The sequence below is a fragment of the Podarcis gaigeae genome (genome assembly GCF_964106915.1).
Source record: "Podarcis gaigeae genome assembly, chromosome: 3".
In the NCBI taxonomy this organism is placed as follows: Eukaryota; Metazoa; Chordata; class Lepidosauria; order Squamata; family Lacertidae; genus Podarcis; species Podarcis gaigeae.
In genome coordinates this window covers 114,248,463-114,275,949 of record NC_139680.1, presented here as the reverse complement: position 1 = coordinate 114,275,949, position 27,487 = coordinate 114,248,463, and the positions used below count along the sequence as shown (strand labels likewise).

Here is a 27,487-nt window from a genome sequence, read left to right as displayed (position 1 = left end):
GGTCACTCCTAAAACAGGGGTTGCCTATATTGTGAAAAATACATAGATGATACATGATATTGTACAGCACAGCATTGACATGATAACAATTAGGTGGTCATTCGTATAAAATAAATAACCCAGTTTCTCACTTCTTTTTTGCAGTTGTGTGGTATGGACCAATTCTGGGGTATTGCTTTAAGAGCACAGTCTGGAGATGTGAGCCGTGCAGCTATACAGTATATTAACTCCTATTATATTAATGGTATGATATAATTCAGTTTAAGATACTGTGCATTGCTCAGTCCGATGTTGTGTATCAGTGATACCGTACTTCAACTTTCTTTTTCTTAGGGGGACAGATAGGTTTCATCATGCTTACGGACCGTTTCCTTGTAAATCATATTTTAGGTAAAACAGGTCTGGAGAAAGAGCAAGAATTTATTAGCAAGTGCATGGAAAGCCTAATGATAGCATCCAGTAATCTTGAGCAAGATTCTCACTCCAGCCTCACCATTATTGAACGAGGACTTCTGATGCTTAAGACTCATTTAGAAGCTTTTCGGAGAAGGTAAACTATGTCCATAGTAATTTTATTTAATAAAAGTTGCTGTTTAATGATATTCATGGGATCACACAGGATACTTGTACTAGCCTCATAGAATTTAATGGTGGTTTATCTTTTTCCCAGTTGTCACATACAGTCATATGGGCTGCTGTTAGTAAGTGCATTATTATTTTGGTATCTTCATCAAATAATTCTTTTGTGAAAATAAAATTGTTAAAGGGATTCTAGAGAGTTCACAACCAGTGATATTTTTTTCCTATTATAATCAGTGTTTGGGCACTGCCAAACATATGGTAAATATCCTTTTCTTTTGAACAGCTCACCAGATTACGAGTCCACTGCTCTTAACTACTACACCACACTGGCAAATTGCCAGTGAGTTTCCTTTTTATATGATGAATATTATTTATTTCTCAGGTTTGCTTATCATCTGAGACAGTGGCAAATTGAGGGCACTGGCATCAGCAGCCATTTAAAAGCCTTGAGTGACAAACAGTCATTGCCTCTCAGAATTGTTTGCCAGCCAGCTGGGCTTCCTGACAAGGTACAGTCTAGCAAGTTGTTTTCCAAAAGAGCATTGTGTTATGTCCCTGCTTTCCCACCATTCTCAGCTAAACAAATTGGTTATGTTTCAGATGACAATTGAAATGTATCCCAGTGATCAGGTAGCTGACCTGAGAGCCGAAGTTACACATTGGTACGAGAATTTGCAGAAAGAGCAGCTAAACCAACAGGCTCAGCTGCAGGAGTTTGGCCAAAGCAGTCGGAAAGGAGATTTTCCAGGTATGATTTAAAGCATGTTGACATAACTTCAGCCTGGCTTATTTGCCCCTCATTTAGAGTACTTCTGAAATAAAGACAACTAAGGGAAATAGCTGTGTGGATGGCCTTGTTTCTCCTTCAATTTTAACAGAATTTAATGTTCATCCAAGGTTAGCTTTTCTTCTGCAAATGCTAGTTTTTCTTAAATATTTTCTCCAAATTAGTATTTTATTATTATTTAATAATAATAATAATAATAATAATAATAATAATAATAATAATCTGTGTTGATAAAGGAAATGAGCCAAGTCCAGACCTGCATGAATGAACACCAACAGAAGTTTTGGTGTTTTAATTTCAGATAAAAACCAAATCAAACTCCCCCCTTGATTTTCTTTTTTTCAATGTTCAAATAGTGAAGCAAGTTTTGCTGTTTCTTTAGGTGGCCTCATGGGACCTGTGAGAATGATCTCTTCTGGACATGAACTAACAACTGACTATGATGAAAAAACTCTTCATGAATTGGGTTTTAAAGATATGCAGGTAGTGACAAACATAACAAAGAGGTCATTTTACAACATTTTACATTGTCACTTGGTAATAGTTTTCATTTCCACAGTAACATTGATGTACATGCTGGTATGCAGAGTTTCATAAGCAAAAACAAGAGACAGGTCTCTGGAAACCTAAAATCTAAAGCAGACAGCAGGGGAATGTTGCAGTCTATTTAGTTTCCTTCTCCAGCTAATGCACATGTAAAATAGAAATGTTCTTCATACAGCAGTGAGCATTGCTGCTACTTGGTTGCCTTGAGGGGGAAAGCCATGCTTTGAAGTAAGGTAATTATGAACATAGTACTTAAAAGATGCAAGCAATTTTATCTCATGTTTTCAAGATGTGGGCACTGAGGAGGGGGTTGTATCTTCCCTTGGGGTTTTAAGTAAGGTTTAAATGTTATTGGCCATATATATCCGAAGGAGGAGCAGAGACCCTTTTAGACCACCAGATGTCTTTCCCTAGGGAAGTATTATAATATTGTCATACATATTAATTTTGTTAAGACTGCAGGGTTGGTGGGCCGCAACCCGCTTCACCTTTCTCAGTGGCACTGTTACGCTTTTAGTTGATCTCTTTAATAATTAAAAAATCACTTTCCACTGTTTCTTCTCTTGTGGCTGTATTATTCTTTAAAGTACCACTTTTAAGATCATTGGCATTAAGGACTCACTCTGGCGTACGGACTTGTTCCTTGCCAGGTGACTGTTTTGTGCATTTTGTCTTCAGCTACAGAAGCAGACTTTGGGGTGTCATTTGATAGTGTGCTTGAAACCGCTTGGTGCACATTGGTGGGTGGGATGCCAGTTGTCTTCGAAAAGCTGTCTTATGCACATGTTGATTACAGTACATGCTTCTTCTTACAAATAAATCCCTACTTGTTATTCTAAGATGGTGTTTGTGTCCTTGGGAGCTCCACGGAGAGAGCGAAAGGGAGAAGGCGTCCAGCTTCCCGCATCCTGCTTACCACCTCCTCAGAAGGACAACATTCCGATGCTCTTACTCCTGCAAGAACCTCATCTGACCACCCTGTTTGATTTGCTGGAGATGCTTGCCTCCTTTAAACCTCCTCCTGCTGAAGTGGCTATGGAAGATAGCGAGGTACCGTATTTTTCGCCCCATAAGACATACCTAACCATAAGACGCACCTAGTTTTTAGAGGAGGAATGCAAGGGAAAAAATATCCTTTAAAGGGAGCGCTGAGCAGAGCCTGTGTGCATCCCAGGCTCTGCTCAGCGCTCCCTTTCACGAGCCACATGGAGTGTGCGTGCGGCGCTTGCAGGCTTTTCCCCAAGGAGGGAGAAGCCCCCAAGAGCTTTTTAAAGGGAGCGCGGCTCTTGGGGGCTTTTCCCGAGGAGGGACTGATGGGCTGCCCTTCTCCCTCCTCGGGGAAAAGCCCCCAAGAGCCGCGCACACGCTCCATGTGGCTCCTTAAAGGGAGCGCTGAGCAGAGCCTCCCGCCTGCATTCGCTCCATAAGATGCACACACATTTCCCCTTACTTTTTAGGAGGGAAAAAGTGCGTCTTATGGAGTGAAAAATACGGTAATTTTAATCAAATTCTTAGGGACTATGGACTGTGCCTACTTGCTACACTCACCAACCCCCTGCCATTCTCCCCACGTTAACCTCCCCACCCCATGTAACAATTAAGCTCCCTGTTCACCTTTCCAACCCCACTTTTTAAGCCGCATTTTCATTCAGTAACCTTGGCTTTGCACCTCTTTTCACCTTCACCCCCTTACCCATGCCTCCTCTCCTTTTTTGCAACCCGCTTTGCACCCCCATTTTCACCACCACCTTTTCCTCCATCCTCCTCCTTACTTTTCTCAGCTCTCCCTCACACACAGACCACCCCACATTTTAATGCCTCCTCTTCTCAAGCCATGGTATAGCGTTATGAATGAATGTAGTCCTACATCTTTGGTTGTAAATATCCCATGATTCAGTTAAGTTGAATTAATTATGACTTAACGTGAGATATTTGGTATGCTTGTTCACAGAGTGTAAAATGTGAAGAACTTCACCTTCATGCAGAAAACCTTTCCAGGCGAGTTTGGGAGTTGTTGATGCTTCTGCCTACATGTCCCAATATGCTTCAGGCATTTCAAAATATTTCTGATGAACAGGTGAGTGAAGAATCACTCCTTAAATATTAGCATCTGTCAACACATGGGGCTGGTAGCCTCTTATGGCGTCTTCATTCATTCTGGTTTTGGTGGCATTTTGGTGTCACGTGTTCCAGTTCCCATGACGGTTGGTGTGCCATCTCTGGCAATGCCAGTTGAATGGTATTGGCACGAAAAGTATCAGAAGCACGTCTAGGAGAGTGTTGGCTTTGTTGGCATGGTCACAACAGCTCAGGTGTAAATTCATTTGAATTGGCATGTTCATTCATTTGAATTGGCATGTTCATTCATGGTGTGGCATCAGGTACCTGCATGGTAGTGCACCAGAGATTCCTGTTGTGCATACATGGTATCATGCATGATGAATTATTCTGACCCAGATATTAACACTATAAATGCCAGAAGTGCAAGAACATTCACAAATGCTTACAGGCCAAAGCAGCTTGGAGTTTTGAAGCTCAGTGAAATTGCACTAGAAAGGCTATAGGAAACGATGGCTGAGTGCTCTTATTGATCCACTGACAATACATCCTGGGATAGCAGGTGAAGGCAGTTTTATGTTTTGGTGGTTGTGTTGATTTATTATAGCAACACTTGCACCGAACTGTACATACCTCTCTTTGAGTTACTGTAAAAGCCCTGTGTTTTCTTACCTTTCAGCCACTATGTGAGAGGATATTTCAAAGTTGTTCTCTATTGCCGTGATCTAATGTATGTGTGAGTGGGGGAGAACCCTGGACATAGTGGAGTATTTCTTTGAAGTTTTCCCTGCAAGACTGCGGAAGACACAAGCTATGTTTCAGTTTAATTTTTTGTTTAAAGTAAACTGAAAACAGGTTGCTTCTTCTGTAGAAACCACAAAGAAACTACCACTGCTTTGAGGTTTTGTTTTGTTTTTGTTTTTAATTACAATCAAGCAGTTAATACGTTTTATGGAATAAATTTCAGCATAAACAACTACCTGACATTCAAAAGACATCTTAAGGCAGCCCTGTTCAGGGAAGTTTTTAACGTGTGATATTTTACTGTATTTTTGGTTTTTATGGAAGCCGCCCAGAGTGGCTGGGGAGGCCCAGCCAGATGGGCGGGGTATAAATAATAAATTATTATTATTATTATTGTTATTATTATTGTTATTATTATTTTCCTCTTTTGATTTCACTTTAGCTTCAGGGTCAAAAACCAGAACCCACCAGCGCTCGCCAAACCACAACCCAAGAACCTTTGTTTCATGTTGTCCACATCAGTAGTTTTCAGTCTGAATAGTTAATAAACCTTATATCCAAATTACTGCTCATCGTTTCTAACCTGGTATGCTGTTGTTGCTTATTTCTTCACTTACAAGTTATACTCTTCTGTCTTTTTTAAAAGGGTAATGATGGGTTCAACTGGAAAGATCTTTTGAGAATAAAAAGTGCCCATAAACTTTTGTATGCCCTTGAAATAATTGAAGCTCTTGGAAAACCCAACAGAAGAATAAGGCGAGAATCCACGGTAGTGTCATTCTTTTTCCTATGCATAGCATGAAGTGCCTTTTATAATCTGTGTATTTTTTGTAATACTAATGTTCTTGTCATTAACTTTAGGGAAGTTACAGTGATCTGTATCCAGATTCTGATGACTCGAGTGAAGATCAAATAGAAAACAGTAAAAACACATGGAGCTGCAAGGTTTGATACTACTATTGAAAGCTATTCCAGTGATTGCATGTATAATCTTTATTCTGTTGATGTTAGTGTGACATTTCAGAACTTGCATAAGTGAAGGCACAATTTTAAGAGAAAGGTCTAGCTTGCTGCAAACAAGCATCTTGCTTGCTGAAACTGTGATGTGAAAGTATTATGTGAATGATCCTATCAGTAGAGTATTTTACAAGTTAACAGAGAATAAGGTAGTAGAGCAAGATAGCAGAGATCTTGGTCTGCTTCCATTTTAGACACCAAATGTGGGATTGCAGTTTTGAAAGCATGTAAAACTAAAAGGAAACATGAACTCTTTTTCTTGAGTCAATAAAAAGTTACTCGGTAATGTACACAAATATACTTGTATCCTGCGACCAAAGTTGTTTGGGGTTTTCGTTTGCTCTTACTGCTACTTTTTTATTCTGCTTGTAGTTTGTTGCTTCTGGAGGGCTTCAGCAGCTCCTGGAAATCTTTAATTCTGGGATTCTAGAGCCTAAAGAGCAGGAATCATGGACTGTGGTAGGTGGCGTGCCTGATTCTTAATCATAAGATGGGATACCATTGCATAGGCGTGCTTTTGGAAGCTTGTCTGTCAGCCGTTTTCTGCCTGTGGAGTATATTTTCAGAGTCCTTTTCCGAAGTTCTCGGGGCTTTATGATCTGCAGTGCGTATGGGGCTCTTTGAGCCGTGGGAATTTCTACAGTGTTCCTGTAGCGCTGCTTTTAAAATGTCCTGCTGTTAGCTGAACAAATTGCAAAGGAAAGCCAAGCCAATCCAGACTTTTCTTATTTGCAGTGGCTACTAGACTGCCTTGCGTGTTTGCTGAAGTTGATATGCCAGTTTGCGGTAGATCCTTCTGATCTGGATTTGGCTTATCACGATGTCTTTGCCTGGTCTGGAGTAGCAGAGAGCCACAGGAAAAGAACTTGGCCAGGGAAATCACGCAAGACTGCGGGAGACCACACAAAAGGCCTGCATATACCTCGCTTGACAGAGGTGAGAAACGAACAAAGAATTCCAACATAAACTTTTTTGAACTTGGCTTATCCCGATGCATATTGATTCTTTCAGTCTTGGATTCTTCAGCTATGTGGCTTCCATTCCCAAGACTTAAGAAAGACATTGTGTGCATGCAGACGCAGGCATACAGACAGAGTCCACTTGTTTGTAGACTGCATACCTAGAGAATAAAAGAGAGATTTTTGTTAGTACTTCAATACAGTCTGTAATCCCTCCCCTCAAAACATTTTCCTTCCTTGTCATTATCCAGCAGTCCAAATACTATAATTTCTCCCACTCTTTGCGTGCCAAAGAGTGAGGCAGCATGTGATGGCAATCCAACTGCCAGTCAGATTAGAAAATACTTTCTTAAGACATAGGAAATTTGAATGTACTTGGATGGCTGGCTGAAGTTCAGGGTATCTTGCTTATCACTCCAATACATAGAGTCAGCACATTTATTTTTCTGATTTGATTTAAAGCATAAGAAATATGTTATATATTAAGATAGCAGTTACATTAACTGTTTTCTTTTGGCTTCAATTTTTTTAAAGGTATTTCTTGTACTTGTCCAGGGAACCAGTTTGATACAGCGACTTATGTGTGTTGCCTATACGTATGACAACCTGGCGCCTAGGTACAATAACCTTTTTTTAATATCTTTGGTAAGATTTATAGTATACATATTTGCATTAAAGCATCATACTGATTTCCCAGTTTCAGAAAGGATTATGAAGTTACAAATAGACGAAGCTGTTTAGGTTTTCTTTAAAGCGTCTTTTGAGTTCAGTATTTTGCAAACTTGAGCCGCAAACCAGCCCTCAAGAGCTGAAGGAAAAGTGAGCAACTGCACGTGCCCCCTTGGTTGTTACTTGGTGCCCAAAGGCTGGCCAAAGAAGACCTGATTCTGGCCCAGAGGCCTCGAGAGATTGAAAGAAGGTCGTTAGGTTAGCCCAGAGCTGCCCCATTAGCCACTATTCTGCATTGCATGCCATTGGTGTTGGGCATCATTCTGGTTGCTTTGGCTTTTCCATTTGCCCTGATCCCTGTTGGTGTGAGTCCTGGCAGTTCCCACATTGTGCTGGCACAGGATGCAGCAGGTCCGCTATTTTCCAGACATGCTAAATATATTTCTCCAAGGAGAAGTAAGCTGACCTCAAGGGAGTTACAGCCCACACCAAGTTAGGAATCTGCCTGTCATGAGTATCTCAGGGGGCCTAAATCAGGTCTATTCCCAGCAGCCGTTCCTAACTTGGCACAAAGTGCCACACAGTGTGACCTCTGCTTTGCCCTCAGATTATGCCCCCTTTCCCCTCATTTAATGTTAGAAATACTGCAGCATTTAAGTTAGTTCCTGCATTTGCATAGTTATGAAAAATTCCGCATTTTAGTTTGTTCTCTGCTAGTCTCATTGCACAAAGCATCCTGGGGGAAAATTAGGAGCAGAGCACAAAACCCTCCATACTAAATTGCATTTTAATATTTTAATAATCCACTGAGAACAAATGAGTAATATTTTGAGGAGTGAAAAGAAATATCACTTTTCATTGCTTGATTTTTGCAGAAGGGTTTTTTAAAAAAATAGTTTTGCACCAAGATCTTATTGACTTGCTTTTCTTCCTATACAGGGTATTGAAAGCTCAAGCTGATCATAGGTCAAGACATGAAGGTTAGTGAATAAATGAAGACAGGAAGGCTACTAAACCCATAAGAGCTTCATTCTTGAAAATCTTTTTTCCTGATTCATAGCTAATTGTATATGTCATGTCATCATGAGTAATGGATTTCAGACAAGATTTCCCTATGCAGTAGAGCTGACCAACAAACCTTTGCTATGGAGAGCAATTATTAGACTTGAGCAGTAAAGCTGCTGTGTTGAAGTATTTATTTTTGCTGTTCTGAGCAATTTCCAGTTTATTTTATATAAACATTTTTTCCCCTCTGCTCTTTAACCTGAAAAGAAGCCCAGAACAGCTTATAAAATCAGGAAGTAATACAGTGCCTGCCCTCAGGCTTGTAATCTAAAAGCCATGTCACTTCTCAAGGCAAACTTAGTTCTGGTTTCTAACCTCCTATATGGAAAAGAGTGGAGGGGGGAAATTAATTTGAAAGCAAAGCTCACAGAATAGAGCATTATGCACCATTAGGAAACTTAAAAGATGGAGATTATCCAGGAGTGGACTGCTCCTCCCTCTTGCTTTAGTCTCAGGGTTGTTCATGTGACTTCATGCTTGCTCTTCATTGTCTGGAGTGTTCTGCAGTTCCAGACCTGCCTGCATTGAAGCAACAGCAAAATTGAGGTGTGTGGGTGTGTTACTGTTGCACGGACAAGCAGCTGACCACAACATTTTTCTTTCCCTCGCTTTGGATAGTGAGCAAGGAATAGTAGGGTGTCAGAGCCATCTTTGTTCACCTGATAGTTTATCTGACCTGACAAGGGCTTCTGCTGTATGTTTTCTCTGTGCTCTGTGGAGGAGAGAACAATAATTGGCTCCAAAGAGGCTTGGAAAGAACTCCTAGGCTAGTTCCATCAAGAAGGCACGAATGCCTCAATTTTGTGAAGGCCAGCCTTGCAGCTCAGATGTGAACATAAGTGTCATGCTGAGTTTCAATTTACTGTGATGAATAAGAGTGTGTATCTAGCCAAGGGAGCTGTTTTTTTGTATTCCTGCAGTATACAGATTGGCAAAAGCTGTGGCAACACACTTCAGAGCTTTGGTTTTTGCTTGAAACTGCAAGCTTTCTTGTAGCAGCTCGGTTCTTCCAGTAGATTTTTGTGTTTTGTTTACTGTCCAGACCTTGAGATTGGTAGGTGGAGACTTTTGTGAAGTAATGATGTTAGTGCTTCCATAATTCAGTAACTTTACCATGATGAGGGCTTTGCACAATCTGGTTCTTCCCACAAGCACTAAAATGTCAAGTGGGATTCAGCACTTTGGGAGCTGGCTTTCTTGGAAGAAAGGGGAAAATACACACCAAGCTTTGGTCCATGTGTTTGCAGTTAGCAAGTGTCATATGTCTTATCAGGCCTCCTGTTAGCTTAATGCCTCCCTCTTCTTGGTTTTGTGCCTTACCCTTTTGCCATGCTTAGCCATCTAAGCAAAATCTTCATTCTCAGCATAGTGCAATGAGAACACCCAAGCATAGATTGTCTCCTCCTTCTACTCAGGGCAGGCGGAGACACATGACAAATATTGTATACAGAAGCTCTGTTTCAGAGGACTCCACCTTTCTTATTTTTCCCTTTGGCAGGCTAGTGTTTTGGAAAATAAATAATAGGAATATATGGGCATGCACACCTCATTAAAAGCAGAATTGTATCTTGCTGACCCATCAAAGCTTATGCAATGCGTGTTAATCTGGATTTAGTTTATCGGAAATAAGGTGCTGTCAATTGTTCTTATATATTGTGACGATCTTAGCCTTTAAATAAATGAAATGGTGTTGTATGTGTGTGATGTATAACAGTTGTATGTGGTTCTTCCTTTTTAGTTACTCACTATTCAATGTGGCTCTTAGTGAGCTGGGCTCACTGCTGCTCTTTGGTGAAATCCAGCCTAGCAGACAGCGATAATTTACAAGACTGGCTAAAGAAACTCACCCTTCTCATTCCTGAGGTAAGCCTAAGGGGTGTGGGGACACATAATTCTAGTTACATTAACAAACCCTTGAGCCAAATTCAGTTGAAAGGTCTTAACATCATATATCTCATTTGCTTTTTTTAATTAACAACATATTCTTAGGCATATCCACTCAATGGGTTGTAGCCAAGTATGTCATACTCAGAATTAACCCACTGACTGGACTAACTTAAGTCCATTGATTTCATTGGGCCTACTTTGCTATGACTTTGTTGGGTAGAACTCAGAAGTGAAATCTGCTGAGTTTAATAAAACGTGTTCTGAGATTAGTATGTATAGGATTGCTGCCTAAGCCTGTTGAATGCCCTCATTGTGCATCTAGGGTATAAAGTAGCCGCTCTCTTCAGCTTTCAAAACCAAGGTTGCAAATTGATTTTCAGTATAAATTGCTCCATTTGCATGATACTTTGGCTCTCAGAACTTGGTTGGAAGCCTTTGGTTTTCCCCTCATCTATAAAACTAGCACAAGTGATGAGTTTCTGAATGCCAGCAACAAACAGACATGTCGAAAGTAGTTTTCATAAGTATGCTAGAGGGAAAGAGGATTTTTTTTAAAAAAAGTTTTCATTTAAATTGGTTCCGTTTTATGGCAATCTCTTTTCATTTCAGACTGCAGTTCGTCACGAGTCCTGCAATGGCCTGTATAAATTATCGTTGTCAGGTTTGGATGGGGGAGACTCAATAAACAGATCTTTTCTGCTACTGGCTGCTTCAACGTTGCTCAAGTTTCTTCCTGATGCTCAGGCGTTAAAGCCTATCAAGGTAAAACAACAACAAAAACAAACAAGAAGCTTAGCAGCTTTATTTGTATGGCATTTGTATTGTGTAGCAAACAAAAACACATTTCTCCCAATTAAATTGATCCACAGTTCTCAGATTTTTGAGTCCAGCATCTGGGGGGGGGGGGCGTTTAGCAGCAGTTGCTAGAGCAAGAGCAAGCTTTTCTCTGCCTACTTTCCCCAAGTCCTGATGGTTTGTGCATTTTGATTAGTTCAGCCGTTAAAAAGACTTTGGCTGGTTTTCCAGTTTGTAACATTTACTTGTGGACCTACACATAGCTCTGTAAGATCAGTTCTGTTCTACCTGCCTTCCCATATGCTGTTACTGTCTATCCTGCCAGTGGATGTCACTGCCAGGTTTATAGTGTCATGTGTTGATGCAGTCAGTTTCCCCTTGACATGCCCCTCATCCCCTTTCACCCCTCTGCTTATATGCTGCTATGTATAAAGGTAAAGGTACCCCTGCCCATCAGGGCCAGTCATGACCAACTCTTCATCATATTCAATGTGGTTTTTTGGATCAAAATAGATAAAACAAAACACAAACTTTTATTTCCTCAGATTGAAGATTATGAAGAAGAACCTATCTTACAGTCTGGCTGTAAGGAATATTTCTGGTTGCTGTGCAAACTAATAGATAATATACATGTAAAAGATGCTAGTCAGGTAGGTACAATTGGTTTTATATTAAAGAACCCCCCACCACCAATTGCTCCCTGCAGCCTTGCTCCTTGGAAATGGAGGCAGGTTTGACTATACTCGGAGCATGGGTTAAGAAGCCTCAAGAACTGAAAAATGCAGTCCTCGTAGCTGTTCTGTTGACCCATTCCTTTGCACATTCATACAAAAATGGCTTTCTTCAGGAGTCTGAATGGGACCTGTCTATATACACACAACACACACAAGGCCAGTGAGTTTGGGCTTTTTAGTTCAGGCAAACAAAACTTGCTACTTTTCTTCTCATACATGCAAGCTTAAGACAGATAAGGCTCTCCACTGTTGGTTTGCAACCAAGCAGGATTCAACTGCGTTTGTCAGAGCTACTCATTGCTTGAGCGCAGCCAATTGGATATAAATCTTAAGATTGTAAGTATCGGGGGGGGGGGGAGGCTTACCTAAGACTTACTTAAGAAAATGCTTGGCAAACGTCAGCATGACTAGTTTCTCCAGTCCAAAAGAGCTTTCGGCTTGCTTTTCTTACACAACAGCTCCCTGTGCCAGACAGCAGATCTCTGTTGCATGAAAGGAATTTCAAAAGCGTGTCATACTGTTTTGGAGGCCTGCTGGTCGAAGGAAGAATTTCTGAATTTCCACTAGGCTTGCCCAGGAATCTGGGTGCACCTGGTTTATTTATTTATTTCATAAATTTATACACTGCTTAATTGTAGGGAGGAAAAAAACCCTCAAAGCAGTTTACCTAAAAAAGGAAAAAACTGGATACCACCCTGTAGCTTTATTTTCAAAGGGAAAAAAATCATTTTCTTTGTAAAGAGTGAGACTAAAATTGCACATAGTACCTTTTTATTGCATAACCCAACCAGTGTATTCCACCAATTTATTTATATTTACAACTACATTTTTCTCTCTCTTTAGACCACATTGCTTGATTTAGATGCCTTAGCAAGACATTTGGCAGATTGCATTCGAAGGTAAGCTTTAAATTTGCTAGTTCACTTCGGGCGTATTTTCAATAGAAGAGTGTTTGTTTTAGCTGACAGGCACTCAATTTGCATTTTACAGCAGAGAAATCCTTGACCATCAAGATGGCAACATAGAAGATGATGGTCTTACAGGTCTGCTCCGCTTGGCAACAAGCGTAGTCAAACACAAACCGCCTTTTAAATTCTCCCGAGAAGGGCAGGTAAGAACTCGACCTGCTCTCCCACCAGTTTGCTCAGAACCTTGTGGGCAAACCAGAGAAGTTATACTTGTTAAATGGAAATTTTCACCGTAAACCCCATTGATTTCATGAAACTTCTGAATGCCTGACTTTCTCCGTAGAGCACCACACAAAATTGTCATTAATATAACCTTAGCTGTTATACTTCTCTCATTTTGCAGGAGTTTCTCAGAGACATCTTCAATCTTCTGTTCTTGCTGCCAAGCCTAAAAGACCGTCAACAGCCAAAGTGCAAGTCTCATTCTTCAAGGGCTGCTGCTTACGACCTGTTGGTGGAAATGGTAAAAGGTTCCGTAGAGAACTACAGGCTGCTCCACAACTGGGTTATGGCACAGCACATGCAATGTAAGGATTTTTTGTTAGTTTCTCAGCATTTGAGAATGAGTAGGGTGTTTTCAGTGTCTTTCCTTGCCTTTGAATTTTTGGATGTTTATTGATACAATGCTCCGGTGTCCTTTTCGCTCACCCCTTGCGAGAAGCCAGTCCTTCCTTAACAAGCAAGAAATCTGTTTGCTTTTGCTCTTTAAGGAGAGCTATTCGCTGCTGACGTTTTCTGGCCAAACTGAGAAAATGCTGGAGTTTCTTGGTGGTTCTCCTGTCCCGTGTTCGGTATTAATTAGCAAAAGTAGAACAGTGCCAGCATCCATTTGGCTTTCATTTCAGTGCCTTCTTTTGGCTCAGTAAATGGATCTGAACATAAGAAGAGCCTGTGAGATCGGACCAGTGGCTCATCTGGCCCAGCATCCCGTTCTTGCAGTGGCCAACCGGATGCCTGTGGAGAAACCCTCAAGCGAGACCAGCTCCCAAGAGCCCTCTCCCCTCTTCTAGTTTCCAGCAAATGACTGCAGAAGCATTACTGCCTCTGACCATGGAGGCAGAGGATAGCTGTTGTGGCTAGTACCCATGGATAGCCTTGTCCTCTGTGAATTTGTCTAGTCTTTCAAAGCCATCTAAATTGGCACCCATCGCTGTCTCCTACGGGAGTGAGTTCCATTGTTTAAATTGCTACTTGAAAAAGTCCTTATTTTTTACCAACCACCAAAACCCCATGTGACTGATACATTGGGTGTACAATATTCAATAATATACATATTCAATAATATTCAATAATATATTCAAATTAACCATATGTACACTTCTATATACCTTAACACCCCTCCTTCCACAAGGTTTATTTAACTTTTAACATTTTAATTGTCCCAAATTGTTCAAACCTACTCAAATAATTCAACATCTCCTCAAACCAATCCTCCTCTTTCTCTCTGACCTTAAACCCTTTCATTCTATGTATCTTCACAGTTAGATATTCTAAAATTATAATATTATTCAGTTTTTCCCCTCCATTGGTTCACCCCCAGCTCTTCTGCATTTTTCCAGTTACTCGCTATAACCTGTCTGGCTGCAATTTCCATCAATTTTATCCATTTGCATAGCTCAGTGCTACTCAGGGTACTACTACTACTACTACTTTATGTCTCCTGAATTTTCCCAACATTCAGCTTCATCATCATCATCATCGTTTTTATTTATACCCCGCCCTCCGCGGCCAAAACCGGGCTCAGAGCAGCTAACATCAAATGTGTAACACATAAACATAAAATCAGACAATCAGTTAAAATACATCCTAAAATCAGAACAGGATCAGAATGAAATCTAATCAGATGGCAACCTGCAGATTAAGGTTGGGGACCTTAAATTCTCACCAGATGCAACTGTTTGTGCTGAACTTATATGGGCCTGTGAGAGAAATTGGGAGGCCACTTTCATGCAAGTTCTTATGAAAGGCGAGGGGGAGTCAGGCTGATCCCCAACCAAACAGCTCCGTCTTGCAGGCCCTGCAGAAATAGGTCAAATCCCGCAGGGCCCTGGTCTCTTGTGACAGAGCGTTCCACCAGGCTGGGGCCATGGCCGAAAAGGCCCTGGCTCTAGTCGAGGCCAGTCTAATCTCCTTGAGGCTCAGGACCTCCAAAATGTTATTATTTGCGGACCATAAGGTCCTCCGTGGGGCATACCAGGAGAGGCGGTCCCATAGGTACGAGGTCCTAGGCCATTCATTGGAGTCCACAAGTGTTGACGAGAGAGCAGGGGAAAATGTGTTTCTATTCACTTCCTCCATGGCATGCGCAATCGTATAACCTTCTGTCTTCCAGACTAAAGTCTCAAATACTGCAACCTTTCTTCATAGGGGACTTGCTGCACCCTTTCACCATTTTGCTTGCCCTTTTCTGAGCCTTTTTCAACACTACAGTATCTTTTTCAAGTTGTGGTGGCTGGAACTGTCCACAATATTCCACTGATGGGTAGTTGCCAGCATATAACATTGGGTTCACCCCTCCAGCAAGTTGATCCCTACTGGCTTTTATAGTTGCTTGCACTGAAAGGTTCATATTAGTGTTTCAAAGAAGCAGAGTGCTCATAGTCACTTCACACAAACTGGAGCTGTTTGCTTTTCCTACTTTAAAGAGGGGAGCTGATTCCAGAGGCAGTGCAGAAGTGGTGTTGAATTTCTGCACAATGCAGAAATGTGGTTCCTTGGGTAGCTTTCAAAATACAGTGGTACCTCGGTTTTTGAACGTAATCTGTTCCAGAAGACTGTTTGACTCCCGAAACGTTTGAAAACCTAAGCAGTTACTTATGGAAAACTCAATACTGAAGTCACATGGCACATTCAACTTCTGAAAAGCGTTCAAAAACTGAAGCAGTTAACTTCTGGGTTTTCGATGTTTGAAAACTGAAACGTTCGACTTCCGAGACGTTCGAAAATCAATGTACCACTGTATAACTCCAAATATAGTGTGGTTAGGAGAAGAGACAATCAGTGGCCATCCTGACTTGTCACAAACAATCAGGCAGACAATTATTTGAAACCCAGTATTAAGAAATAAAATTGCCATTTCTTCCAGCTTCCCATGCACCTTACAAGTGGGATTATTGGCCACATGATGATGTCAGAGCTGAGTGCAGGTTTGTGGGTCTAACCAACCTTGGAGCAACGTGTTACTTGGCATCAACTATTCAGCAGCTGTATATGATACCGGAAGCCAGGCAAGCCATCTTCACTGCAAAGGTATGACCTTCCTGGTTCAACAGGAAGCAAGTTTTCCATTTTAGATGGGGTGGTGTAGTGATTTGGCAAAGAGTTAATTTAACTACAGTGAATAATGTTCTTAAGCAATATTGTTCAGTGGTGAAAAACATGCAGAATGTCTTCCCAGTTAAAAGAATCTTGGGTATCAGTGTTAGTGAAGGCTCCTGAGAGCCAGTGTGGTGTAATGGTTAAGAGCGGTGGACTTGTAATCTGGGGAACCGGGTTCGCTTCCCCGCTCCTCCACATGCAGCTGCTGGGTGACCTTGGGCTAGTCACACTTCTCTGAAGTCTCTCAGCCTCACTCACCTCACAGAGTGTTTGCTGTGGGGGAGGAAGGGAAAGGAGAATGTTAGCTGCTTTGAGACTCCTTCGGGTAGTGATAAAGCAGGATATCAAATCCAAATTCTTCTTCTTCCTGCTTGCCCTGAGACCCTGAAGAGCAGCTGCCAATCAGAATAGACTTCAGTGGCATAGATTGGCTCATATGCTCAGTGTAACATTTATCCCTTTCAAAGTCTACTCATCAGAATCTAGCACTGTAGGGTTGGTGCTGACCTCAGTGTAACCAAGTCAGAGGCCAAAATTGAAGGGGGTGTTTGTTTTCTGAAATTGGTCAACTCAGCGGCGTAGCTAGCCATTCAGGTGCTTGGTGCGGGGGCGTGTCCTGCAGCCGGGGCGGGGCCATCCGCCTGTAGGGGCGGGACGAACCTATCCAATGCTTGAAGTCTCTAGTCGCCTTCCTCTCAGCTGTCGGGCGGCTGAGCGAGAAGCAGTAGGCAGACATAAGTTCCACGCTGCCGTTTCAGGCAGCGCGGAACCTGCAGGTGCCTAAGCCACCACATCACTCCTAAAAAGTTTTGTGAGCCCATTTAAAAAACAACAAACAACAACACACAACTCATTTGGTCACCCCCCTCAGTGATGACACCCAGGGTAGGTTGCACGCACCCCTACGCACCCCCTTCCTCCGCCACTGGGTCAACTGCAGAAGGAAAGTGTATTATCTTGTAGAAGAAGATAGAGGGAATTCCCATCAGTATGCATACATTGAGGCAATAAGTCAGTAGATAAACTTCCCCTTCCCCCAGCCTAAAATAAGTAATTGATTTCCCTAATTTAGTTTATTTCATAAATTCAACCGAGTAAATGAAGTCTAGCTTTTCCGGAATAGTTTTAATTCAGCTACATTGTGTAATGCTGTAATCCAACTTCAAATTTAAGAAAAGGTTTGTTTTCATAACCTACAAACTTCACAAAATAACATTCCTTTTCCCACTCTTACATCTTTTTTAAAAAGTATTCCGAGGATATGAAGCACAAGACCACCCTCTTAGAACTTCAGAAAATGTTTACACATCTAATGGTAAGTTTGGGAAAGCGCTTATGAAAATAAATGTTTACTTTTGTATTTGATGACCTTAATAGCGGTCTGCTAGTCTATGACTGCCTGCTGCGGTGGTGGAGCATAATTGGTTCTTCTGTTTTAACTTCAGAGACATCCATTATGTTGGTGGCATCCATCTGATTTGCTCAAGGCGAAGACATGTGTCTGAAGTTTTAGTTATTATTTTATTTTTTTATTTATTTATTAAATCTGTATACTGCCCTTCATCCAAGGATCACAGGGTTCTTTTTTTAGTCCTCTTCTGGCACTTCCTCCAGTTTCACCCTACCTTCACCCAGGCAGAGGCTGTTCTTCTCTTATAGCTCATGGCTGTGTATGTAGGGCTATATACCGTATTTTCCCCTCTATAGCACACAGATTTTTTTCTCCTAAAAAGGAAGGGGAAATGTCGGTGTGTGTTATTGAGCGAATGTGTGGTCCCTGGAGCCAACTGGGGCAAATGGAGGCAAAAATCAAATCGGGCGTCTCAGAGAAGGGAAACCTGAAAAGAGGAAGCGGCTGCTTTCCTGCATTCTGCCTCAGGGTCTTACTGCCCACCCACCTCTGTTTCCTTGCTGTGTCTGCTCAAACGGAACAAAGAGCAGGGAAAGCCCCTCCCCTCCAGGCAAGAAGAAGGGAAAGCAGAGCGTCCTTCATTCTAATTCCTCTCTGTGAAAACATGCAGGAGGGAGAGAGAGAGAGAGAGAGAGAGAGAGAGAGAGAGAGAGAGAGAGCACTGGCTGGCTTGGGTGGGTAGGTGGAGGAAAACTTTTGCCTTCCTTTCCTCCCTCCCGTTACACCCCTCTCCTGCATTCTTAGCCAGCTGCTTCTCTGCACACCCCTCTTGTGCTCCTTGTCCCTTCTGTGTTTTTCCTTCCATTCCCACTTAAAATGTGGTTACAAAGCATGGATCCACATGGATCCTCAGGATCTTTGCATTGGGTCAGCCCAAATTCACCACCAGAGCACATAGCATGTCCATGGCTAAGGCCTGCCCCCCAAAAAATCACACACCCACTGTTGCCTGGGGCTGCAATGGTGCAAAAACGTGGTTACAAAGCATGGATCCACATGGATCCTCAGGATCTTTGCATTGGGTCAGCCCAAATTCACCATCAGATCACATGTCTGTGGCCGCAGCATGAAGCACAAAAATGATACATCCACTGTTTCATTCAGAATGTTTTTTCCCTTGTTTTCCTCCTCTAAAAACGATGTGCGTGTTATGGTCAGGTGCATGTTATAGAGCGAAAAATACGGTATATTCTTTCCTTAGTACTGCTGTTTCTGCTACCCTTGTGTGTGTCCTGTCCCAGGACAGATGACTACACTGCAGTTGGAGCTTTCTCAAGCACTAGGAGTTTAAATAATGCCTCACTATTTTTTGCAGCCGAAACAGAAAGCTTTATAACGCTTTGCCAACAGAGAGTGCGAGCGGGTATCATGAGTTGGAAAATGCCTCTGAGCAAGCTGGTTTCCCTTCCCTCCTTTTTTATCAAGATGTGCCGCCAAAAAAATAAAATAAAATTACGGAATCCCTTCCTACAAGGATAAATCTAAACGTCCTCACATACATCATTGGAGAGGCTCCTCTTGCTCATCTGAATCCTCCACTATTCACCATAAAGGGGGGTAGGCCTAGTCTTAATGCAAAATCCAAACATCCCACTTTTTCAAAAGAGCACTTTTCTGAGTTTTCTTAGCAAGTATTCTGAGTTACCTGAAACTTGCCCCATCAGTTCTGACCATCTACAGTGGTACCTCCGGTTACGAACTTAATTCATACCAGAGGTCCGTTCTTAACCCGAAACCGTTCTTAACATGAGGCACGCTTTCGCTAATGGGGCCTTCCGCTCACATCCTGGGGCAAAGTTCGCAACCAAGAGCATCTACTTCTGGGTTAGCGGAGCTCATTACCTGAAGTGTTTGTAAGGAGGACGGTACGGCAAAGTTGAGGACTGGCACACCCTCTCAGGTTCAGAAAGCCCCTATTCAGGAATTCTCTTCTCCTCCTCATGCTTTAAGCATATAAGATTCTGGCTGTGTATTTTATGTTATGGCACAGCCCCAATTTTGTGTTATGTGACACCCTTATGGAGGCATTTTGTGACTGGTATTCACCATGCTTTCTCCAAATTCCAAATGTGCCCTTTGCCTCAAAAAGCTTGGCAGCCCCCAGCTTTAGTATATGAAGAAAATATACTAAATCATGACCCAAATTTATGGCAGTTAAGTCACCATAAGTGGTACTGCACTTCTGGAATGTTATGATAATGTCTCTTTAAATATTCTGATCTTGGAGTTCCAATTCCATTGCCAAAAAATACCCATGCATGCTCTTGCCCCTAAACGATGGGATTCATTGAGAAGTCAAGATACGGAGAAAATGATGAGTTCTGATTTGACTCAATATGTTGTTGCATCTCACAATTTATTTATAAGGTGTTTGAGTCTGCCTGGTGTTCTGATCATGGAATTTCAGCTGTTGCAGAAAACATTTCTTAGCTCCCAGAAGAAATGTCCTCCACATGATAGTCTGAAATAATATCAAGACAATATCTTGATATTACAAATACAGCATTGTAAGCCTAATCCCAGCCTCTCCTCTAACACTGGCTGCTGGAATGGAAGGTGTTGACTCTTAGGAAACTCTAAGGGGTTTATTTTGGCTAAGGGCCATAGCTCAATGGCAAAGCATGTGTTTTGCGGGCAGAAGATACCAGATTCAATCCCTAGCATTTCTAGGTAGGCCTGGGAATGTTCCCTATCTGGAACCATGAAGGGCTGCTCCCAATCAGTATAAACAACACTGGTCTAATGGTCTCACTCTGTATAAGGCAGCTTCTTAGCTTTCAGAAGGTTTGTTTGAGCATGTTCCACGTTTCAGCCCTGTAATAGTTCAATAACCTTCTGTGCAATGTCAGAGCTGCAGAAATCATAGTTACTCCTTCACTTCTATTGAAGCTCAGAGCTGCATGTGATTATCTTGAATCCGCTAGCACAGAAGCATCCAAAGATATCTGTATCTGCAAGAATTATTGTGTGTGTTCTTACTTTTTAAGATTAAAAGATGTAATTGCTTCTTTTGCCTGCTTCTGACTGTCTGTCTGTTTTCAACACAGGAAAGTGAATGCAAAGCATACAATCCAAGGCCGTTCTGCAAAACCTACACCATGGATAAACAGCCACTTAATACCGGTGAACAAAAAGACATGACTGAATTCTTCACAGATCTAATAACAAAAATTGAAGAAATGTCTCCAGAATTGGTAAGCTGTCCGTAATTACTACTATTTTTTAAACCAGGCCTCAGATTTCAATTTATTTTATTGTCTCGACTGAAGTAAATTATTTTTTTGACTGAAATAAATTCATTCATTCACAGAAGAATACGGTGAAAAGCTTGTTTGGAGGTGTTATCACAAACAATGTTGTTTCCTTGGTGAGTGGCTACTTAACTTTGCTTGCCAATTTCCCTCCCCAGTCCTAAGCTGTTGCTTTTCAAGTAGGAATAAATTCACTGATTCCTGTTAATCCTTTTTTTTAAAAAAAACCCACTGTTCGTTAGGACTGTGAACATGTCAGCCAGACTGCTGAAGAGTTCTACACGGTGAGATGCCAGGTAGCAGACATGAAGAATATTTATGTAAGTGGTACTGAACCTGCAGTGATTGTCGGCCTCTGTTAAGCAAACATATGAAGCAACTGAATGCAGAATTAATTATCTGTCTAGCCCAGTATTGCCTGATTTGACTGTTAGTAACTCAACCACTAAGTAATCTCTCCTCCTTATAGTAATATAATTCAGCATTGCACTAAGTCATTCTGTCAGGGCAAGTCCTCTCGCACCTCGGACAGAACAATCCACTCTCTCCTGTGTGAGAGCCTGTGTGGTGTAGTGGTTAAGAGCGGTAGTCTCGTAATCTGGGGAACCGGGTTTGATTCCCCGCTCCTCCACATGCAGCTGCTGGGTGACCTTGGGCTAGTCACACTTCTCTGAAGTCTCTCAGCCTCACTCACCTCACAGAGTGTTTGTTGTGGGGGAGGAAGGGAAAGGAGAATGTTAGCCGCTTTGAGACTCCTTCGAGTAGTAATTAAGTAGGATATCAAATCCAGACTACTACTACTACTACTACTACTCTTCTTCTTCTTCTTCTTCTTCTTCTTCTTCTTCTTCTTCTTCTTCTTCTTCTTCTTCTTCTTCTCCTCCTCCTCCTCCTCCTCCTCCTCCTCCTCCTCCTCCTCCTCCTCTCGTGTGATGTTGTGGGGGATCTCTACCACCTTGTCCCCTAAGCTGATTTTGGGGAATCACATGGAGGGAGGGTTGCATAAATGGAAGGACTTCCACTGAGGGGACTCATTTGTTGAATCCTGCGCATAATTTTAGCAATTCATGCTGATGAGGACTAGTGGATGTTCTCCCTTCTGCTGATGCCAATAAAGCAGAAATGAAGCTGTGTGTGGTGATGCCCCACCCTCTGCTGTGGGCTCCCCTCAATTTTCAGAGGCTTGCAGGGGAAGGAGGGAGAGCTGAAAATTCCCTCCCTCCACATTCTGATGACAAATGTTGGCCATCAGCAGAGGAAGCACCACTAGATATTACCTAGTGCCAAAACTGTTAAAATAGTGTCCAACTGTCTCCAGAAAGGTAATATTCTGCTTCTAGCTCATGGGTAGGCAAACTAAGGCCCGGGGGCTGGATCCGGCCCAATCGCCTTCTAAATCTGGCCTGCGGATGGTCCGGGAATCAGCGTGTTTTTACATGAGTAAAATGTGTTCTTTTATCTAAAATGTGTCTCTGGGTTATTTGTGGGGCATAGGAATTTGTTCATTTCACCCCTTCAAAATATAGTCCGGTCCCCCACAAGGTCTGAGGGACAGTGGACTGGCCCCTTCTGAAAAAGTTTGCCGACCCCTGATCTAGCTGCTGTAGGTTTTGCAGTTGGTGGTGATGTGAGAAAGAATAATGTATTATTATCCTTCCTATACCAGCACCTTTGCTGACAGCTTGAATGTGGATTTGTTGGGGTTTTTTGGTGTGTGTGTTTTTTACGATGCCTTACGTGAGATACAAGCCCAATCTTAGATTTGGGGACACAGTTGCATGTATTAAAAACAAGTATTTTTGTTAGGGCAGGAGTTCACAGTCCTGACGCTACATTGTGCTCTCTTCTGAAGATAACAGTACATCATTTCTCATGCTCAATATTTTTTCATTTCTTAGTTTCATTTCTTTAGTTTGCACAAATAAATAAATAAAGCTTTTCCCTTCCTGTTTTACATACAGGAATCCCTTGATGAAGTTACCATTAAAGATACCCTGGAAGGGGACAACATGTATACATGCTCTCACTGCGGAAAGAAAGTACGGGCTGAAAAAAGGTATCGTTCAGGGAAAACACTTGGGAATATATATATATATTTATCTTGTTTATGTTTAATTTTGGTAGAAGTTACCAGTCTAAACAGACATAAACCCAGTTCACTCACAACATTAAGCCAATCCATGGCTTAGTCCAAATGTGTGGATTCCTGGAGCAAATATTACAGCTGCTACACTCCTCCCCTGGTTCAGCTGCTGTTGCACTACCCAGGGCTGAGCCATGGTTTGCCTTATTCCCTCCAAACCAAGGCACTTCTCCCCTAGACAAATTGGGAACAAATCTCAATTTCAGCTCATGGTTTGTCTGGAACGAGGCAACCGTGAGCCATGATCTTTATTCTGGGACCTTGCATGCTCATCCTAAGCCACAGTTTTGCTTAGGGTTCCATGCCAGTTGGGTCATGCATACCAGGAACAGATCTGCTTGTGCTATACATGAGCAATACTTTCTTTCAAAAATAACAGTGGTCCTCGAAGGAAGGCGCACGCCACAAGGAATTATTTGCTTGTTTTGTCTTTAGGGCTTGTTTTAAGAAATTGCCTCGCATTTTAAGCTTCAATACAATGAGATACACTTTTAACATGGTCACTATGATGAAGGAGAAAGTCAACACACACTTCTCATTCCCCCTGCGTCTGGACATGACACCTTACACTGAAGACTTTCTTATGGGGAAAAATGACAGGAAAGAAGGTATTTGAATTTAATTCACCTCTGCAGTTTTGAGCCTGGCAAGCTGTTTCAGTTTTGATAACTCCTCTTCATCTATTTGGATATTTCTGGCAACATGGTTTCCACTAGAGTTGGGCAGACACTGTGGTACTGTGGCCCTTCAAGTGATGAGCATTCAGAAAACTTTGTGGGGCTTTTTGAACGTTTTGACATGCCTGGTTAATGGTGCAGTTGATTGCCTGCCCCTCCGCCTGCCCCAAGGAAGAAGATTTGCTTTTAATTACTTTTCTTGCTGGAGCAACTATGATCCAGAGTGGGAAGGTCAACCACTAAGCCTTTCATGCGTTCATTAAAGGCCTTTCCATCAGCTGTCCCCTTTTCCTTTGTGGAAGAGGAGGGGCTTAAACGGGAGGTTAGGAATGGGACCCAGTTTAAGGGGTGCTGTGCCCACCTTGATTTGGGGTCATTGTAATTCATTAAGCAAGGGATGCGGGTGGTGCTGTGGGTTATACCACAGAGCCTAGGACTTGCCGATCAGGTGGTCAGCTGTTCGAATCCCTGCGACGGGGTGAGCTCCCGTTGCTCGGTCCCAGCTCCTACCAACCTAGCAGTTCGAAAGCATGTCAAAGTGCAAGTAGATAAATAGGTACTGCTCTGGCGGAAAGGTAAACGGCGTTTCCGTGTGCTGCTCTGGTTTGCCAGAAGCATCTTAGTCATGCTGGCCACATGCCCTGGAAGTTATACGTTGGTTCCCTCTGCCAATAAAGCGAGATGAGCGCCGCAACCCCAGAGTCGGTCACGACTGGACCTAATGGTCAGGGGTCCCTTTACCTTTTAATTCATTAAGCAGGAATGCCCATTTATTGGTGCATGTACACACACGTTGGGTTGATGTCTTTTTGCAGGGCTGCCAAATATATTGTAGCTTGTTTGTAGTAGTAGTAGTAGTAGTAGTAATAATAATAATAATAATAATAATAATAATAATAATAATAATAATTTTTATTTATACCCCGCCCTCCCCAGCCAATACCGGGCTCAGGGTGCCTAACAACCAATTATAAAAACAAGTTGATTAAAATACAACTTAAAAAACAAGATTAAAATACAACTTTAAAACATTAAGATGCAGCCTCTTCACAGGAGGAGAAAGGAAAAAAGAAAAAGGGGGAGGGAATCAAATTGATTCTAAGCCAAAGGCCAGGCGGAACAACTCTGTCTTACAGGCTCTGCGGAAGGAAATCAGATCCTGAAGGGCCCTGGTCTCATGAGACAGAGCGTTCCACCAGGCCAGAGCCAGTGTTGAAAAGGCCCTGGCTCTGGTTGAGGCTAATCTGACTTCCTTAAGGCCCGGGACCTCTAGGGTGTTGCTATTTATGGACCTTAAGGTCCTCTGTGGGGCATACCAGGAGAGGCTGTCCCGTAGGTACAAGGGTCCTAGGTTTCTACGTGGTCTCTTCCAGTAATTAAAAGAATGAGATTCTAAAAGTTGTTATTCATTCTTTAAGGTTTCAAGGATGACAGCAACAGTTCCAAAGAGACCAAGAGCTTTGAGTACGATTTAATAGGTGTAACTGTCCATACTGGAACAGCAGATGGGGGACACTACTACAGCTTTATCCGGGATATTGTTAATCCTCATGCATACAAAAACAACAAGTGGTGAGTCATAAATGTTCAGTCTTCAACTTGTGTCGCAGTAGATGATTTGTTAGCAAAAAAACCTCAGGGAGTGCGGGAAGAAAGCTCTATGTAAAAGGGGAAGAGGGAGCATTCTTGATCATCAAATGATGGGTTTATTAGTATGTTTAACTGAGCAGTAGTCTTTTTTCAATAGTTTTTAAATACATATTTTCAACCTTACATGTTTTCAGATTTAGTTCTTTTCATTCTCTCTTGGCTTTTGTAGCATTTAGCTAAAATGTGTCATCTAACTCAGTAGACGAGTATGTTGTATTTATTTCTTGTAATTTCACATCAAGGGACTCTGCGGAATTACAGTCATATTCCAGCCAGCAGAGTAAAATGTTTGGTTTTATATAAATGGGCTTGATACATGAGTGTAACGTGTTGCGTTTTCTAGGTATCTTTTCAATGATGCTGAAGTAAAGCCATTTGATTCTGCTCAGCTGGCTTCTGAATGTTTCGGCGGAGAAATGACAGTGAGTTGTAATCTCTCTCTTTTACAAGGTCAGAAAGGCACCCACATAGCTGCAATCCCTATTGGCACTTTTTAAGCAGAAAGTAGAAATAGCAGAAAACTGGTACTGTGCCACCCTTCAAATACATTGTGAACTTCTGTAGAGCCTATAATCACTCTATGAAATGCATAAACTAGGTTAGATTGTTGCAGTAATCTAACCTAGAGGTTACCAGAGCATAGATGACAGATGTTTGGCTATCCTTGTCTAGATAGGGGCACAGATGAGCCACCAGCTGAAGCTGATGGAAGGCCACCTGAGCCTCAATGAGTAAAGGATACAGAAGTAGCCTCAAGCATTTGAATAAATAAATCTTCCTTACTTTCAAGTCAGAGTCACTTTTGTTGTGCTTTGGGATGGGAGTGATTACCTTAGGAAATGCTGAGGCGCTAAACATATTTGGAGATACCAGTTCACAACTGTAAGATCCTCACATTGCCATGACTTTTGAGTAGGTGCAGTTATGCCAGTCACATCAGATATGTTGTGTATTTTAATTACAATGTAGGTGCTAGCTTATTTCCACACTTCACTGTTGCACCAACTCATAACAAAAATCGAACGTGGAAAGTTAGAGCCCTTTTTTTGTTCTTAAGGACTTACAGTAGTGATCAAAGGTGCTGTAGTTGGAAAATCAATCATGAAGCTATGAAGAGAATTACCGTAAATTCTGTGCCAATAAATGGGTGTAAAATTGGGGTTAGCCTTTGTACCATGTTGTGCATGCAAAACAGCCATGACAGAAAGGATGGATTATTTTTTTTAAAAAAACCCTTTTCCTTCTTTCAGACAAAGACGTATGATTCTGTTACTGATAAATTTATGGATTTCTCCTTTGAAAAGGTACTTTGCTTTATCCTTCAGTTTTGAAAAGAAACTCAATACAATCTTTCTCCCTCTTTCTGTTTTGAATTAATGCTATTGGGTTTTTTGCTTCCCCCAGACCCATAGTGCATACATGCTCTTTTATAAACGGATGGAGCCAGAAGAAGAGAATGGCAAAGACTACAAATTTGATGTTTCGTCCGAGTTGCTAGAGGTATCTTTGGCTACACTTAAAATGACAATGGAAACTTTTACCGATTCTTTTTCTATCTTGATTAGCAGAAGTAAATTTTATCTTGCCACTTTCAGCCAGCCATTTGCTTTAAGCTCACCAAGTGACTGATAGACTGATCTTCTTCCCTTGATGGAGCTGCAAAATGGGATGTAATCAAATTAGTGGCTACAAATACCGTATTTTTCGCTCTATAACACGCACCCGACCATAACACACACGTAGTTTTTAGAGGAGGAAAATCCGTAGGCATACCACCCGTAGGCATTCCCTCCATAACACGCACAGACATTTCCCCTTACTTTCTAGGAGGAAAAAAGTGAGTGTTATGGTGCAAAAATTACTGTACTTTGCTGGCTTATATGCTGTAATACAGGGACGCGGGTGGCGCTGTGGGTAAAACTTCAGTGCCTAGGACTTGCCGATCGTATGGTTGGCGGTTCGAATCCCCGCAGCAGGGTGAGCTCCTGTCTTTCGGTCCCAGCTGCTGCCCACCTAGCAGTTCGAAAGCACCCCTAAGTGCAAGTAGATAAATAGGTACCGCTTTATAGCGGAAAGGTAAATGGCGTTTCCGTGTGCTGTGCTGGTGCTGGCTCGCCAGAGCAGCTTTGTCACGCTGGACACGTGACCCGGAAGTGTCTCCAGACAGCGCTGGCCCCCGGCCTCTTAAGCGAGATGGGTGCACAACCCTAGAGTCTGACACGACTG

At 42.1% G+C, this 27,487-nt stretch overlaps 1 protein-coding gene across 2 annotated transcripts in view; it reads left to right on the top strand.

Annotated features, from left to right (window-relative positions):
• USP34 (ubiquitin specific peptidase 34) overlaps window positions 1-27,487 on the top strand; it is a 109,276-nt gene that overhangs the window by 55,687 nt on the left and 26,102 nt on the right. For both annotated transcript variants that reach the window (XM_083732932.1, XM_083732933.1), the window contains 30 exons: window positions 145-244; window positions 391-550; window positions 965-1,091; window positions 1,183-1,330; window positions 1,752-1,852; window positions 2,756-2,965; window positions 3,867-3,992; window positions 5,364-5,486; window positions 5,579-5,662; window positions 6,107-6,193; window positions 6,470-6,670; window positions 7,228-7,310; window positions 8,302-8,342; window positions 10,166-10,290; window positions 10,924-11,076; window positions 11,655-11,759; window positions 12,687-12,742; window positions 12,834-12,954; window positions 13,155-13,338; window positions 15,897-16,060; window positions 17,379-17,444; window positions 20,588-20,734; window positions 20,851-20,907; window positions 21,034-21,111; window positions 22,753-22,847; window positions 23,370-23,542; window positions 25,030-25,183; window positions 25,605-25,683; window positions 26,512-26,565; window positions 26,666-26,761. In XM_083732932.1, coding sequence (XP_083589058.1) covers window positions 145-244; window positions 391-550; window positions 965-1,091; window positions 1,183-1,330; window positions 1,752-1,852; window positions 2,756-2,965; window positions 3,867-3,992; window positions 5,364-5,486; window positions 5,579-5,662; window positions 6,107-6,193; window positions 6,470-6,670; window positions 7,228-7,310; window positions 8,302-8,342; window positions 10,166-10,290; window positions 10,924-11,076; window positions 11,655-11,759; window positions 12,687-12,742; window positions 12,834-12,954; window positions 13,155-13,338; window positions 15,897-16,060; window positions 17,379-17,444; window positions 20,588-20,734; window positions 20,851-20,907; window positions 21,034-21,111; window positions 22,753-22,847; window positions 23,370-23,542; window positions 25,030-25,183; window positions 25,605-25,683; window positions 26,512-26,565; window positions 26,666-26,761 — 3,498 coding nt within the window. The remainder of the gene's footprint in view (window positions 1-144; window positions 245-390; window positions 551-964; window positions 1,092-1,182; window positions 1,331-1,751; window positions 1,853-2,755; window positions 2,966-3,866; window positions 3,993-5,363; window positions 5,487-5,578; window positions 5,663-6,106; window positions 6,194-6,469; window positions 6,671-7,227; window positions 7,311-8,301; window positions 8,343-10,165; window positions 10,291-10,923; window positions 11,077-11,654; window positions 11,760-12,686; window positions 12,743-12,833; window positions 12,955-13,154; window positions 13,339-15,896; window positions 16,061-17,378; window positions 17,445-20,587; window positions 20,735-20,850; window positions 20,908-21,033; window positions 21,112-22,752; window positions 22,848-23,369; window positions 23,543-25,029; window positions 25,184-25,604; window positions 25,684-26,511; window positions 26,566-26,665; window positions 26,762-27,487) is intronic.